Consider the following 16,619-nt stretch of genomic DNA (forward strand, 5'->3'; position numbering starts at 1 on the left):
GGCCACCGACGCCCGCGACGATGACGAGGAAGGGGAGGGAAAGGAGCTGGGCGCGGAGGACGGCACGGGGAGAGGGGGAAGATGTCGCCGGAGCAAGGTCAGCAGGGAGCGGGGCACCTCGGGGAGAGGAAGGGGGAGAAGGAGAAGGAGGAGGAGGAAAGGGGGGAGGGGGAGGAGAGGAGAGCCATTTCACCATAGATGACCCATTATAGATATTTTTTTATCATCTTTAAATTACATGCAAAATTTAAGATAAAATATCTTATCAATCATTGTACATGCCCTTGCCGCCAGTCTGCCACACCACTCATTCTCCAGCCGCCCCGGCCAGAAATATCGCCAGCAGCCTCCGTTCCGGCACGGCGGGCGGCCACAGCCACCCAAGCCAAACCCATCGCTCCCGCCCTAGCATCCAAATCTCGCGCTGCACTGCCCCTCCCGCCAGACCCGCACCAGCAGAGCACCCTCAAACTTGCCCAAAACCAGACCGCCCACCCCAGACTTGGCATGGAAAAGAAATCATCGAGACGCAAACTCCTTCGCTTCGGGGCCACCTTTCGCGCCGCGCCTCTCCTCGGCTTTGACCGCACCCTCTCACCCTAACCGCCCCAACGCCGCCCTCGCCTCCTGCGCGGGCGCCTACACCACGCATGCGCGCCTGCCTGTGGCGTGCCCTTCTTCCGCCATGGCGAGCGACCCCGGCGGCGACGGCGACGCGTGCCCGCTATGCGGCAGCGGGGATGACCAGGCGCCGGTGACGGCCGCCCCTGCGCGCGTCACGCTCCGCAAGCGGAACCTGCCAGCGGAGGCTGTCGCGCGGGTGGGGCCCGGCGACGAGGCGGCCGCGCCGCGTGAGGCGGTCGCGTGGCAGCAGAGCGGCATGGTGGAGCTGCAGGAGGAGCTCGAGGCGGAGCGCCGCGCCGCTGCCGAGGCCGCCAGCGAGGCCATGTCCATGATCCTGCGCCTGCAGCGGGACAAGTCAGAGGCCATGATGGAGGCGCGCCAGTTCCGGCGGTTCGCCGAGGAGCGGTTCGCGCACGACGCCTCCGAGGTCGCCGCCCTCCACGACGCCATCGCGCGGCGTGATGCCTCCATCCAGTCGCTCTCGGAGCAGCTCCGGGTGTGCCGCTCCCGCCTCATCCAGCTCGGGTTCCTCTCCCCGTCGTTCCTCCCCTCATCTCCCACAGCCGCCGCGGGGGACAACCTCTTCGCTGACGACTACCCTTCCATCCAATGCCTCGATTATCCTGCGCCCTCCGACGTCGGTACTCCACGCACCCACCACATGCTCTATACAATGCCCGGCCGAGATGCCCATAAGGGGGTCATCTGCGCTTCACCACGGCGCCAGCGCCATGGGCGCGCACTCTCCAATGACAGCTTGTATGATGGCGGCATTGCAGCGGCTGATGAGTTCACGTACGTGGTGGAGCAGGACGTGTCGGACCTGGATGATGACTGCGACCGGGTGTACACTGTGGACGCAGTGCATCGCGTGCCTGTCGCCGCACCTGAGGACTGCTGCTACTTTCAGACACCGATGGGGAACGACGTGGGCTTTGTTGATGGGGTTGGGGCGTGGGCTGAGGAGCAGCAGATACAAAAGCTCAGTGCAAGGCTACAAGCACTGGAGGCAGATCGGGAGTCGATGCGGCATGCAATCATGTCAATGGGAGCAGAGAAGGCGCAGGTTGTGATGCTCAAGGATATCGCTCACCAGCTCTGCGAGGAGGCAGCACCATTGCCTGCAGTTTCATTGAAATTGCATCCAGTGCCGCAAGCGGTCGTAGCGCCAAAGAGGAAGTTGGTGAAGAGGCAGCCTTTCTGCGTGAAATTCTTCATTGTGACCGCAATTAAGGTAAACTCAGCTGGTCTCGTGCTTCTATAAATTCTTAGTTTGTTCATAGTGATCCATGAGTTATAAGTAAACCGGTACATTTAAGTATTCTTCATTTCTTCATGTTGTAATACTGGGTTTTGAGAAAACGACACACACTATAATAGTAATAATCTAGACATGCAACAAGGCATTGCTATATGTGTGCTGAATATGATCAGAGTAAATTATTAGAAGTGCTTTATTGCTCTATATAACTAGCGGAAAATCATAATTGTAGTCCTTTATCAAATTAGGAATATTTGTGGTTGCACTACTGCAGTGGCTCAGCTTATTTAGATATTTGGATATTTTAAGGAGAAAAGTTCACTTTATAACCCTAAACTTGCCACTCGGTTTAAGGTTCAACTCCCAACTTTAAAACCGGTTATTGCACTAACCAGCCGGTTTAGTAATCCCCGACCGAGTTGACTGCTGATTGGTTATCATCAGTGCGGGCTGGATCCTCTCTCACATTTCCTTGTGCCCAAGCCCTCTCCATGCAGCCGTTGCCGCTGCGTCCCCACTATCCATCCACGCTGCGCCTGGTGCTCCTGGGCCGGTGTCGGACCCCGGATTTGGAACTATTCCAAATTTAGCTTTCTGCCAACTGAGGATACGTACATGCATTAATACACACTTATGTTTTTTTACGTGGTTGTATCATCACAAGACTCAAACGGTAATATAACATAGGAACGATGCTCACATGAGCTAAAATAATACTCCCTCCGTCCCAAAATAAGTGTCGCTGATTTAGTACAACTTTGACGAAGGAAATAAGTATTACATCTAGAGACCGGAAATATCCAAGGTTACATCATCCAAGAAAAAGATCAAATAGTTTGAGCGCAGTCAAAAAAGCAAATGGCCTAAGAGGGCCGGGAATAAACAACATCCTGCCCACAATCTCAGCCAGCCACCGGGGAACCTCTGGTCCACTCATGGCGTGCAAGCTCAACATAGTAGTCACCGTCGAAGTCGGAGTAGTCCTTTGCAACAAATGGTGGTTGAAAAACAAGGTGAGCACATGATGTACTCCGCAAGACTTACACCAGATCTATTCTAAGTATGCATTGTTCTAAAAAAATGAGGAGGTTTGAGCCGCAGCAAGCACTAGCATCCTATAGAGACATGCTGCAACTTGCGTCTATTAGAGATGAGGAAAGAGAGCGTACCCAAGGTAAGATAGCGTAAATGGTCCATCTATTATATCCATTGTTTTTAAGGCGGTAAGGCGACCTAAGGCGATCACCACCCGCTCTAGCGCCTAAGGCGGGCATATTTATAAGGCGCTGCCAGGATGCCTTATCGCCTAAGCGTCCAAGGCAGGATGTCTTAAAAACAATGATTATATCCACCTAACCTAACCGCAAACATAACACGGCCTTGCATTCCCCTTCGTATACACACGAAGAAGAATCCTCAAGACACAATTTTGGTTGAAGTTGTTCTCTGATCAAATACAACATATCCAAGTCCATAACCATGGACACAACTACTCAGATAGATTATTTAACCCTGCAGAGGTGTACCACTGTTAAAGCGCAACATGCCTTTTGTTATGGATACAACTTATCTCTACTGCATTTATATATATTACACAAGACTTGGGGTTCAAGGAAAAACACATAGCTTTTTAAGGACTCCTAGACCAATACTAACACTCCTTACCAGCCCCCTCAAATGCAAAGCATATGCAATAGCATTGCATTTGAAGAAGTGTAACCCTACAAAGAAAATGATAATCCAAAATCCACGTCTTTGACATTGTTGTCGTAGCATGAAGAGTTCTCAAAACTTGTCGAGTCAAGCCAAAGGGGATAACGAGAAAATGGTGCATCAGAGGAAGACACCACATCAGTAGAAGATACAAGAGAAATATCAAGAGAAGATGGGTTGTCAAAGAAGATGGCACACAAGAGGATGAAGCATTGCACACAAAATCATAGCCCAAGAAAACCGACGGCAAAAGAAGCTCAGCGACAAGAGAATCGGCATAGATCGACAATGGAAAAAGAGAGCCACGAAAATCCTATAGAAAACAACAAGGACCGAAAAAAGAGGCTGATGGACAAAGGTTTGGTGAACTCACATGACATGAGAAACACGAAAAAGAGCAATGGACTTGGTGGACGCAGCGGAGAATATAGAAAACTAGAAAGCGCATATAGACTAGGGTGATGGGAGCGGAAGAAAATCATGGCGGCAAGGGCCAAAACCAAGCAGAGCTCTTGTGATGTGTTCCTGACAATGAAGGGGGTGGTCTCTCTGAGCTAGAAGAGTCAGCAAAAAGACCAGTAAACTCTGTTGAAGAAGAACCCAAAGCTGCAAGCAGATGCCTAAGTCGCACAATATCTTGCTTAGTGTCCCAGTCAGGGACACTGTTGAAGGGGCTGGGATAGAAGCACAAGTCCTTGAAGTCGCTGTACGCGCCGGGCATAGATGTCGGTTCTTCAAGAAGCAATCAAGCTCGGGGTGACCATACTTTTTGCGTATCCGCAATGAGTACGAGAGCGGTCCTCACCACCACCAGGAGGAGTGGCGGAGCACTGGAGCGGGAAAAAACCGGTGCGGCAGACGGCATAGCAGGAGCTCAAGCAGCGACCAACGAGGGAACATCAATGAAACTTGCACCACAAAGACGAGTCTCATTAGCCCAAATCTATGAAAGTGCCTCAAGAAGAGATACGAACATGAGCAAACAACTTAGCACACAGTGACTCAAACTCCTTACGAAGCCGAGGCAAGAACTCATAGACGCGATGAAACTCCAAGCTTGATAGCACAACTTGGCAACACTGGCAAGTACAACAACGAGCAGCGCGAAGAGAGTCAAGCTGGCGCCAGATAGCAAAACTATGTGCGTAGGAATCATCAATAGTGGATCTCAAAAAAAAAGGAATCATCAATAGTGGAGACACCTTGCTGAAGAGCATGCTCCTGGCGAACCACGCACACGTATAAGACGTCACCAGAGGGCTGATACCGCTGGCAAAAACATGTCCACAACCCGAAGACGGTAGCGAGGCCCATAAATTCAGAGGCAAACTGAGGCAGAACACTGGAAGTAAGAATAGACGCAACACAAGCATCAACATCAAACCATCGAGTGTAAGTAGACAGAGCATCACGATAAGACGGAAGAGCCTCCTCATAGGCCAAAACCTGCTGCTCATAAGCACAAACCACAGTCTCATCAGCAAGCTTAGATGCGTCCTTGGCAACCTTAGGAGCATCCGCATCAAGAGCCGGTGGCGTCGGAGGAGTAGGAGCCTCAAGAGGAACCAGGCACGGTGGGCATGAGACCTCGCCAGGAAAACACCGTAGAGACAAATACCACACATATAAAAGCGAAAGAAGGCGACAAACTTGGTGTGTTAGTACCATCAAAACTTACTGGGCAACGTGGAATGATGACATAGCTTGACAACATATACATTGTATCTGTTTTTTGTTGAACAAATTGAGGTGAAACCAGTTAACCAGGAACCAACGAACATGGCAGCCGGAGGTTACTGGTCTGTCAAATCAGCTTGCAGCCCGCACAGGACGGAAGTGGCGGTGGCTTAACAGTAGACCAAGCCCAGCGGATGGATCGGGAGCCGGACTGGAACAGCTGGTCAATGGGCCGGTGGATCAGAGCGAAGCAGCCCTGGAACCGGCAGATCGAGGTGGAGTGCCGGCAGATCGAGGCGGAGCAGAAGGGGGTGATGGTTGGGCGGGAGCAGCGGGATGTGGTAGAGGCTTTTGATCTAAGGGAGCAGCACGCGAGCATGCGGGGAAGCAACAACGACCATAAGCAGACACATTGTGGACAGTTTTGCTTGGACTATGAGCTATGAGCAAGCGACAAGCTATGAACACGAGCGAGGAAGGAACGAGAGGCACTGAATCTTTTTTGTGAAGCTGCCCTTTTCTTCTCTATCAGTAGTATCATGTAACACCCACGATGCGGCTATATCTCCCACGTGTCGGAGCACGACTTAGAGGCATAACCGCATAGTAGGCATGTCGCAAGAGGGGTAATCTTTACACATCCCATGTACTGAATATGAAAGGGATAAAAAGTTGGCTTACAATCGCCACTTCACACAATACATGAATATAGCATTACATCATCCAGAATACAATCAAGGTCCGACTACGGAACCAAATAAAGAAAGACAACCCCTAATGCTAGATCCCCGATCGCCCCGACTGGGCTCCACTACTGATCAACGGGAAACGAAACAACACAACGAACACAATCTTCATCGAGCTCCCACTTGAGCTGGGTTGCGTCACCTGCACTGGTATCATCGGCACCTGCAACTGTTTGGAAGTATCTGTGAGTCACGGGGACTCAGCAATCTCACACCCGCGAGATCAAGACTATTTAAGCTTATGGGTAGGAAAGGGTAGTGAGGTGGAGCTGCAGCAAGCACTAGCATATATGGTGGCTAACATACGCAAATAAGAGCGAGAAGAGAAGCAAAGCAACGGTCGTGAACTAGAAGTGATCAAGAAGTGATCCTGAAACTACTTACGATCAAGCATAACACAAGACCCGTGTTCACTTCCCGGACTCCGCCGGAAAGAGACCATCACGGCTACACACGCGGTTGATTCATTTTAAATTAAGTTAAGTGTCAGGTTTTCTACAACTGGATATTAACAAATTCCCATCTGCCCATAACCGCAGGCACGACTTTCGAAAGTTCAAAACCCTGCAGGGGTGTCCCAACTTAGCCCATCACAAGCTCTCACGGTCAACGAAGGATATTCCTTCTCCCAGGAAGACCCGGTCAGACTCGGAATCCCGGTTACAAGACATTTCGACAATGGTAAAACAAGACCAGCAAAGCCACCCGATGTGCCGACAAATCCCGATAGGAGTCGCACGTATCTCGTTCTCAGGGTACACTAGATGGGCAAGACGTCGGGTTGGCATAGACCCTGGTTGCCCAGGAGGCGCCGGACATCGCCCAGTTTGGACCAACACTTAGAGAAGCACTGGCCCGGGGGTTTAAAATAAAGATGACCCTTGAGTCTGCAGAACCCAAGGGAAAAAGGCTTAGGTGGCAAATGGTAAAACCAAGGTTGGGCCTTGCTGGAGGAGTTTTATTCAAAGCGAACTGTCAAGGGGTTCCCATTATAACCCAACCGCGTAAGGAACGCAAAATCAAGGAACATAACACCGGTATGACGGAAACTAGGGCGGCAAGAGTGGAAGAAAACACCAGGCATAAGGCCAAGCCTACAACGGGTTCCTCGATCACGAACTCATCTCCCGACTCTACCCAAGGCAAGAACACAAGCAAAGGAAACAACAATCAACCACGGTGCAATGCACAAACAACATGATGCAAAACATGCCATGACATGCGGGATGTGATAAGCAATACATATGCGTGCTCCGGAAGGGAAAGATTGAACAAGGCATCAACTTGGCAAACCAAGTGCGCCGCTGGAAAGATGAGTTGGTTTCGGCCGAAATCGATATAAAGATCACCGAAATCGGATGCACGGTTTGCAAATGGCAAGCAAAACAAGAATGGCACAATTCTGCGATTAACAACACGATGCCATCTAGAATGCAACAAGAAACTAAGCTACTGCACTCCAACATAACAACAAAGCACATGGCAGTGATCTACTCAAGATGCTTGACAAAAGATGAACACTGAGCTACGGCTAAATCACACAAGAGCAGGTTCAAACAAGCATGGCAAAAGTGCAAAAGATATCAGCATCACAGACTTAGAGAAAATAACAAAATGCCAGGAATTAACATCAGGAAGCCATGTTTAGAGCAAGCTAACAACATGCTACAGGAACATATCATAGCAAAACAAGGCATGACATGAATCTACTCAAAGCATAGAACAAAAGTCCCTTACTGACCATAAGCCAAAAAGGATGAGAAGATATGATGGCACCTATGTAAACATAGCAAGTTTCGTTAACAGATTCAGACTTAACAGAAAACTGGGCATGGCATAAACAGAATTATGAAGGCCTCTTTGCGAGCTCGATTCACTCACCACAAGGCATTGCATGACAAGCTAAGCATACTACCAGTAAGAAGACATGTTCATAAGGCTAACCATGGCAAGAACAAGTTTATAGCATGCTTGGATCAACTACAACAACCATGGCAAAATTGATTAACATGTAAACAATCTGCCAGGAACGTTTTATAGCAAAAGTAGAGCAAGATTAAGTCATGCTAGGGCACTCCATAAATGCAAACAGGGGCATAGATGGATAGAGCATAACCATATGTCCAAATCATCCTTACTGAACATACTCAAAAGAAGCATGGATCTCACTGTAGCAATATGAATACATGACATAAAAATAACAGCAGAGCAAAGACTTAGTGAAATTCTAAGTCTCTGAAATCAGCAATATTACGAGAGCTACTTTGCATGCTTGTGCTAGTCACCACATTGATCACAAAAATACATGGCATACACCCTGTAAAGATGGCATGGCATACCCAAAACACATGTAGAGCTCATACCCATATGCAGCACACAATAATCATGGCAAAAATGACAAATGCTCATAATCTAATAAGAATCAACATCTAACATTTTATAGCACTCTTGTATCAGCGATTTGGGCATCAAGATGGACTCAAACAAGCAGGTCACAATGGAACAAAATAAAGAGCACATCCTGATGAACATTTCGATATATTGCATGCACAAAACGGAGCAACGGATGAGGAGTTATGGCATCACGAACAAGGGCATAAAATGTATCCCAGAAAGACTCAGAGAAATTATACCCCTCCGAAATGGATCTAGGGTTCCTCGCACAGAAACCGAGGCACGCCAGAGACTTGCCGGAGTTGGTGGAGAAGACGGCCGGAGAGGACGCCGGCGGGACGGGGCGGCGAGATCCGGCCGGATCCGGCGCGGCGCGGCGGCGGGCGACCGGAGCGGCGACCGCGCGCTGGGCGACGGGGCAGGCAAGGTGCGGGTGAGGTGGAGGGCGCAGGGCGGCGGCGACCGGGCCGGGGAAGCGGCAGACGGCGGCCGGACGGCGACGAGCGGAGCCGCGCGCTCGCGGGTGAGGCGCGGGCGGCGGACGGCTCGGGCCGGAGAGGGCCTCGCTCGGGCCCCGGCGGGCCCGCACGGGTGGCGCTGAAGTGGGCGGGGACGCGTGGCGGCGCGCGGTTGGCTGAGGCGGCGGGGTTGATGACGTGGCGGCGCCCGATTGGTGCAGGGGACGTGGCCGACGGACACGTCCGGCGGCGTGAGAGGAGCGGGGCTAGGGTTTCATCCGCGAAAATTTCGGGGGAGAGGACATATATATAAGTAGAGGGAGTTAGGAGAGTCCAAATGAGGAGCGGTTTTTGGCCACGCGATCGTGATCGAACGGCCGAGAGGATGGAGAGGGTTTGGATGAGTTTGTGGGCTGACTTGGAGGGGTGTTGGGCTGCAACACACACGATGCCTTTACGGTTCCCTGGTTAACCGTTGGAGTATCAAACGGACTCCAAATGGCACGAAACTTGACAGGCGGTCTACCGGTGGTTCATCAAGGCCGCTTGGCAAATCTCGGTCCATTTCGAGAATGTTCAACACCCGCTCACGAAAAGAGACAAGAGGGGGACGCCGGAGGACATAGGAGTGTCGGATTGCAAAACGAACAACGGGGAAAATGTTCGGATGCATGAGACGAACACGTATGCAAATGCGATGCACATGATGACATGATATGAAATGCATGACATGTACACAAGCAAAACAAAAACAAAACCCAACCACGAGGGAATATCGTATCGCATCTCCGGAAAAGGCAAGAGTTGGAGTACAAATATGGAAACTTGTATCCGGGGTGTTACATATCAAGCTTACAATACAAGGATAATCTACTAGTCCTTTTGTAGGCCTTGTGAACCGCCTCAGCCACAACCGGCATATCAGGTTCATTGCACCTACAAAAAATATACAGTTCATGTACTGCTCAACAGATGGCAGACCAAGCAAATACCACAATGACTACTAGCTCTGACAGTAACATTCTTACTGGCTAAGAAAAGTCTGAACCGACCTATACTAACCTGACTAATTAAGTAAAGAACACAAAGTTTATATCTAACATTCTCCCCCTAATCCCTGTGTGTTATCTTGACAATTCCAATCTTTACGTTGAGCTCATGGAAATGAACTCGCCCGGGAGATTTCGTCAGAATGTCCGCCCTCTGCTCGCCGGTTCCGATGAACTCCACGATAACCGAGCCCTTCTCCACTGTATCGTATGAAATGGTAGGGCAGATCAATGTGCTTTCTTCGGTCGTAAAGCACCCGGATTTTTGCAGAGCGAGATGGCGGATTGTTGCCGATGCAGAGTGTAGCAGGGTCGGTGTTCAGAAGCTCGCCGGGGAGACGAGCCAGCCAGATCCCTTGGCCGCTGTCGTAGCCACCACAATGTTCTCTGCTTCGCTCGAAGAGGTGGCGACAACCTTTTACTTCTGCGATTGCTAGCTCACCGGACTGTTGCAAAGGAAGAATAGCACTCACCATACTGTTGCCGAGGAAGAATAGCATGCCTGAGGTGCTTTTCTGGAGTCCACATCGCTGGTGGGGTTCGAGTCGCTGTAGCCAATCAAGGTCTCACCATTGCCGCGGAGATATATGCATTTGTGCGTGAGTGTGCCAGCGATGTAACTGAGCAGATGCTTGACCGCCACGAGATGGTCGCTGGCTAGCGCCTCCATGAACCTGCTTAGGAACCCGACTGGGAACTCGATGTCTGGTCGGGTGTGTACCAAGTACCTGAGGCTACCGATGACACTGCGGTAGAACTTCGTGTCCACTGGCCTCTCCTTGTTCTCCCTGCTGTTGCAGCGGGCCTTCATCAGGGTGTGCGTGGTGTTGCAGTCCGCCATGCCCACTCATTTGAGCAGCTTGCTGGCATAGGCGACCTGGGTGATTGTACATCCGTCTAGGCTCCTGGTTCACCTCCAGACTATGGTGTAGCACCTTGAGGTTACTCATGCTGAAGAGCTGCTTCATTTCTTCCTTGAAGCAGCGCATGTCGTGTTGCTCAACTCCGGTGATGATAAGGTCGTCGACGTAGATGCCGACGATTAGTTGTGCGTCCCTGGTCCCTCGCGCGTACACACCGTGCTCCAGGCGCTGCGCGTGTAGCTGAGCGATGCCAATCTCGTGTCTAGCTTGGCATTCCATGCCCTCTGTGCTTGCCGCAGCCCGTATAGGGCCTTGTGTAGCCTGTACATGCCGTAATCATGATGGTCGGCGGTGAAGCCCGGCGGTTGAGACACTTGAACCTCCTCCTCAAGGTCGCCGTTGAGGAATGCCGACTTGACGTCCATGTGGTGAACCTCCCAGCCCCGGTTCGCCGGTAGGGCAAGGCTCAGCTGCACAGACTCGAGCCTTGCCACCAGAGCGAAAACTTCCTCGAAGTCCACCGGCGCGAACCCTTCTGTCACCGGTGTTCAGAATAACACTTTACGTTCTCCCTGCCCTTAGCCTCTCCATGGCTTGTTCTCCATGATCCTGGGTTGAAGAATACGGACAAGACAAGAAACATCTACGGAATAATTTTATTTCACATATACGGGGCGTTAATTCAAAGCACTTTCATTGATCCCCACAACAAATATAACGGGTTGCAAGGCCTAGGCCTCAACCCATACCTTACCGAACTACTCACACATGGAGATCAGATGGAATGAAGAACACATTTTGAAGATCGATTGATTGATAATGTCTTACAGTGGATTAATTGTGCGATGCACAATTACAAGTATGAACTAGAGGAAGATGAACTATGGTGGTGATGGTGGTGATGGTGGCTATGGAGATGGTAATGGCGACGGCTAGGGTTGATGAGAGAGGATGAAGGTGGCTCTGTTCTGGCTTCGCTCGCGGACGTTCTGTTGGCATTTTGGCGTGGTCCCATTTATAAAAGTTGTTCAGGTGGACGAGGAGCCTCAGAATCCACAGGAACGCCGTCTTTTGTTCTGTTTTCTCTGGTGCGCCTCCTGATTTCTTCTATCTCCTTTTTCACTCCTTTCCATGTTCACACGTGATTTCTTCCCTTTTTAGCCCATTTCTTGTGGAAACACATCAAAGAGAGGATTTGTGAAATCCTTTGCATTCATTAGTCATTAGTCACAATATCGGAACGAATATCTCAGTTTTAATGAAATATCTCGGTTTTAATGAAATATCTCGGTTTAAATAAAGGGTGAAGGAGTGTAAAAAATATCACTCATCAGCAAGTAATTTCTTCCTTCTCTCCTTCCCTTCTTGGGTTTGATTTCTCCGCTGCGGCCATGGCCATTGAATATTGGCCCAGCCTCACATTCTTCATCCACTTCACATGTATTCAATTTTTATTGTATACTATCTATACTATACTATATAATACTCTATATACTACCTCCATTCACAAATGTAACATGTTCTATTTTTTCTGTGAATCGGATGTATAGACATGTTTTAGTGTATTTGTTCACTCATTTTAGTCCTTATGCAGTCCATATTGAAATACCCAAAACATCTTGGTAGTATTTGTGAGCGGAGAGAGTACATACTATGTATAGTTCAGCAGTACAGTACCATGTCGACTAGTCCAGCAGTAGTCTAGAGTAGTCACGTGAGTCTCAACCTCAGCTCGACTTGTCGACTCGTAATTCTTGGTTACATCAATAGGTGGTGTTTTGTCCAATAAATCTGAAGAGTACATGTGTGCAAAATCAACCTCAATAGTTGGTGGTTTGTGTAATTTCACTCGTATATATGCACCCAGTTTTAAATTGGATGTATGTTTGGTATGTTTACTCATTTCAGTCCATACGTAGTTCATATTAAAAATATCCAAAACATCTTATAATAATGAACGAAGGGAGTATTTGGGTTATAGTGTCACCAAACACATGAGCAAAATATGCCTTATAATTTGTCAATTTGAGGATATGGACAAATTGTTTCTTTCTTGTGCATCTGTTGCATTCGATCTTCAGGCCCCATTTTCTTAGTTCACTCAGTCAGTACGTGAACATCTTATAATCCATCAAACCTGAATTAGAAAACACTTTGTTGTGTTCCATTATACTACCAAACAGCGGAAGAAAGCAGTCTGACTCTGACATGAAATCAAGTTCTTTGTTATTGGTCAGCTCAGGTGTTCCACCGAATGCCCTGTAAACAAAATAGTATGCGTGACATTACGCATCAACATGTGAAGTGTCAGAATTGGATCATGACCAAACGTTTATTTATTATATGGGTTAGTGTCAGGTCTGCTACCAAATGTCCTTAAACAGAGTAAAATACGTGAATGTCATCAACATGTGAGGTGTCAGAACTGGATCATTACTGACATTTTATTATTAAGCATGAGGTTTGACCTATGCACAGTTGACTATAACCTGCCATAGCTCTCATGGCGCCTGACAGCATTGTTGTGCAAATTGTGGTATGGTTACGACAACAACAACATCAAAGCCTTTCATTTCCAAACAAGTTGGGTCGGCTAGAGTTGAAACCCATAAGATCTCGAAATCAAGTTATAGTTCTGGCATGTGGATAGGAACTTCCACGCGTTCTGTCCATGGCTATTTCCTCGGTGATATTCCTGTCCTTTAGATCTTTCTTTACGTACTCCAATGTCATGTTTGGTCTATCTTGACCTCTCTTGGCATTGTCAACACGCTTTAACCGTACGCTATGCCCAGACCATCTTATGTTGGACAAGCTTCTTTGCAGTCGGTGCTACCCGAATTCTACCACGAATATCATCATTCCGGACCTGATCCTTTCTTGTGTAGCCACATATTCATCTCAATATGTGCATCTCTGCTACACCTAACTGTTTTACATGTCCCCTCATCCATCTTCATATAACATGGTAGGTCGAATCGACATCCTATAGAACCTGCCTTTTGGGTTTTGTGGCACTCTTGTAACGACGCTAGAAGCTTGGCGCCACCTCATCCACCCAGCTTTGATTCAATGGCTGACATCTTCATGGATATCACGTTCATTGACCCCACATATCGAAAGGTGACCTTCTGAGGTACCACCTGCCCATCAAAGCTAACCTACTCGTTCTCATGCCTAGTAGTACTGAAACCTAACCTCATGTACTTAGTTTTAGTTCTACTAAGTCTAAAACCTTTCGATTCCAAAGTCAGTCTCCACAACTCTTAACTTTGTATTAACCTTTGTCCGACTATCGTCGACTAGCACCACATCATCCACAAAGAGCATACACCATGGATATCTCCTTGTATATCCCTCATGGCCTCGTCCATTGCCAATGCAAAAAGGTAAGGGCTCAAAGCTAACCCTTGATGCAGTCCTATTTTAATCAGAATGTCATTAGTGTCGCCATCACTTGTTCGAACTTGCCACAACATTATGGTAGATGTCCTTGATAAGGGTAATGTACTTTCTTGAGTCTTTGTGTTTCTCCAAGGCTCACCACATGACATTCTACAGTATCTTATTGTAGCTTTCTCCAAGTCAATGATCGTGTGCAGGTCCTTATTCTCCTGAAAATGGGTTACATGGTCGATCTCTCAGGCATGAAACCAAATTGATTAACGAGCATGCTTGTCATTCTACTTAAGCGGTGCCCAAGACTCTCCCATAGCTTCATTCTATGGCTCATCAGCTTAATCCCACTATAATTAGTACAACTTTAAACATCCCACTTGTTCTTGTAGATCGGTACTAATATACTTCGCCTTCATTTTTCGGCCATCTTGTTTGCTCGAAAAATGAGGTTGAAAATCTTAATTAACCATGCTATCGCTATGTCTCAGTGGCCTCTCCACGCCTCAATAGGGATACAATCAGGGTCCATCGCCCTGTCTGCTTTCATCCTTTTTAAAGCCTCCCTGACCTCATTCTCCTGGATATTAAATTAAATTTACGGGGCAATTATTTCCATGACTTTTTTATGAACTTTGTCTAAACTTCAATGAACTTACCCACCTGTCAGCAAAATAGGAAGAATGGGAAAAGGGGAGTAAAGAATTGAGCAGCTCACTTCAATGATAATGCAGAGAGTACTCAAATTACTATATTTGCATGTTTTAATCCGGTTCAAGCAGATACTAGTGTAACATGGCAACTATAGGGTAAACCTTACGACGCGTTTGGTACCGCGCCGGTAATGTTTTTGCTGTATCGTATTCAGGAAGCGTCGCTTCCGGATATTCTTGCGTAAAACGTGGATCGTTTGGTTACTTCGGCCGAGTCCCGATTTCCAACCCCGGCGAATTCGGGCGGTTTCAATTTCGTGAAGGGCTGTATCGGGAAGCGCGTTTATGGAAAGCATCGTCGCCGAAACAAACGCTCGCTACGGTTTTAGAAACCGATGTAATCGGAAGCCGCCCTTTTTTCGGCGAACCAAATGCATCGTTAGTTTCTTTGCTGATTTGCTTCTTTTCTGTTTCATCCAGTGGATCGTATCTGTCTTTTCCCGGCAAAAGAAATTAGATCGCATCAAGTGAGTTGTCAAATCTTGCTCAATTTGTTAACAGTTACCTTGTACTCTCTCGGTCCCAAAATAAGTGTGTCAGCTTTAGTATAACTTTAGTGACACTTACTAAAGTTATACTAAAGCTGGGACACTTATTTTGGGATGGAGGGAGTATCTTTCTGTATGTAACCATTGCTGGGCATCGTTCGCAGGTACCCATTTGGCTTGTGCGGGAGCTATGTTGGACTAATGCTGCTGCTTGATAGGTCCCACAAACAGAGATACAGAAGATTTCTTAAGAGAGCTAGGTGATGCCGCTCACTTATAATATGCAGCGGCCGAGGAAGACTCTGCGCTTGTATGATGCTTTTGTGAAAAGTGTTGTCATTGCTGCATATATCTTTTCGCTCTTTTGTCCATAAATTTTATGCTGGTTTGGTCTGGCGATCTATCTAGTTATCAACTGAGGTTCGAGGTCTTGTCCATTTATTTGATTTGGTGCCTATTTTTCTCCTACTATTGTAATGATTGTTTTTTTAGACAAGTACGAATTGGTTCATTTGTACAAAGTACTCCAAGTAACGAGCAATATCAGAAGTAGAGATTGTTTAGCAGTGCTATGATGTGCTACTGTTTCTGTACTCATACCAGATTTTGTGGAAGACCGGATTTTGAAGTTACCAGTAATTTTACCACAAAAATAGATCATTATCTAATTTCTGAAATATCGAAAGGCAAGCCTCTGGTTTGGGTGGGCGATGCGGAATGAGGTATAAGGCAGATGCTGTGCCCAACGTATCAGTTGCACAGGTTCAAGCGGGTTCAAGCGGGATCTAATCGGTAAGGTTAGCGGCTTGGCAAGCTTTTATTCATATACTTTTTACAGTAATCACGGCACTTTATTACTGTTAGGAAAATATTCAACATAGTATTATCAAGAGGCAAAAGCCATGCACAGGGGGAGGCCAAAGACCAGAATGCAAAAGGCTAAAGGCCACCATAAGTATAACTTTAACACCCCCTCAAACTCATGGTGGATCCACAACACTGAGTTTGGAGAGGTAAAATTCATATTGTGCTCTAGTCTGGGCCTTTGTGAAGAAGTCCGTCAGCTAGACACATACTGAAGAGCAATAACATGGTGTTGCATACTAGCGCGCACAAAGAAAGCATCAACACCAATATGCTTGGTAAGCTCATGCTTCACGGGTCCCATGCAATACTGATAGCACATGTACCAAAATCCTGAAGTAACTAGCGTAACCAAGTCACCTCTGCCGTGAGA

General features: G+C 47.9%; 1 protein-coding gene across 2 annotated transcripts; it reads left to right on the top strand.

Moving 5' to 3' along the window:
• Positions 1-356: 356 nt before the first annotated feature.
• LOC125551319 (myosin-binding protein 7-like) lies at positions 357-16,016 on the top strand. 2 transcript variants are annotated; one of them, XM_048714505.1, is made up of 3 exons: positions 358-1,858; positions 15,315-15,361; positions 15,547-16,016. In XM_048714505.1, the coding sequence occupies exons 1-3, from the start codon at positions 686-688 to the stop codon at positions 15,644-15,646; spliced, it is 1,320 nt and encodes a 439-aa protein (XP_048570462.1). In that variant the 5' UTR covers positions 358-685; the 3' UTR covers positions 15,647-16,016. The 2 variants fall into 2 exon arrangements, with proteins under 2 accessions (XP_048570463.1, XP_048570462.1); XM_048714506.1 differs by lacking the exon at positions 15,315-15,361 and having other exon boundaries at positions 357-1,858.
• The last annotated feature ends 603 nt before the right edge of the window (positions 16,017-16,619 follow it).

The sequence above is a fragment of the Triticum urartu genome, chromosome 4 (assembly GCF_003073215.2).
Source record: "Triticum urartu cultivar G1812 chromosome 4, Tu2.1, whole genome shotgun sequence".
Lineage (NCBI taxonomy): Eukaryota > Viridiplantae > Streptophyta > Magnoliopsida > Poales > Poaceae > Triticum > Triticum urartu.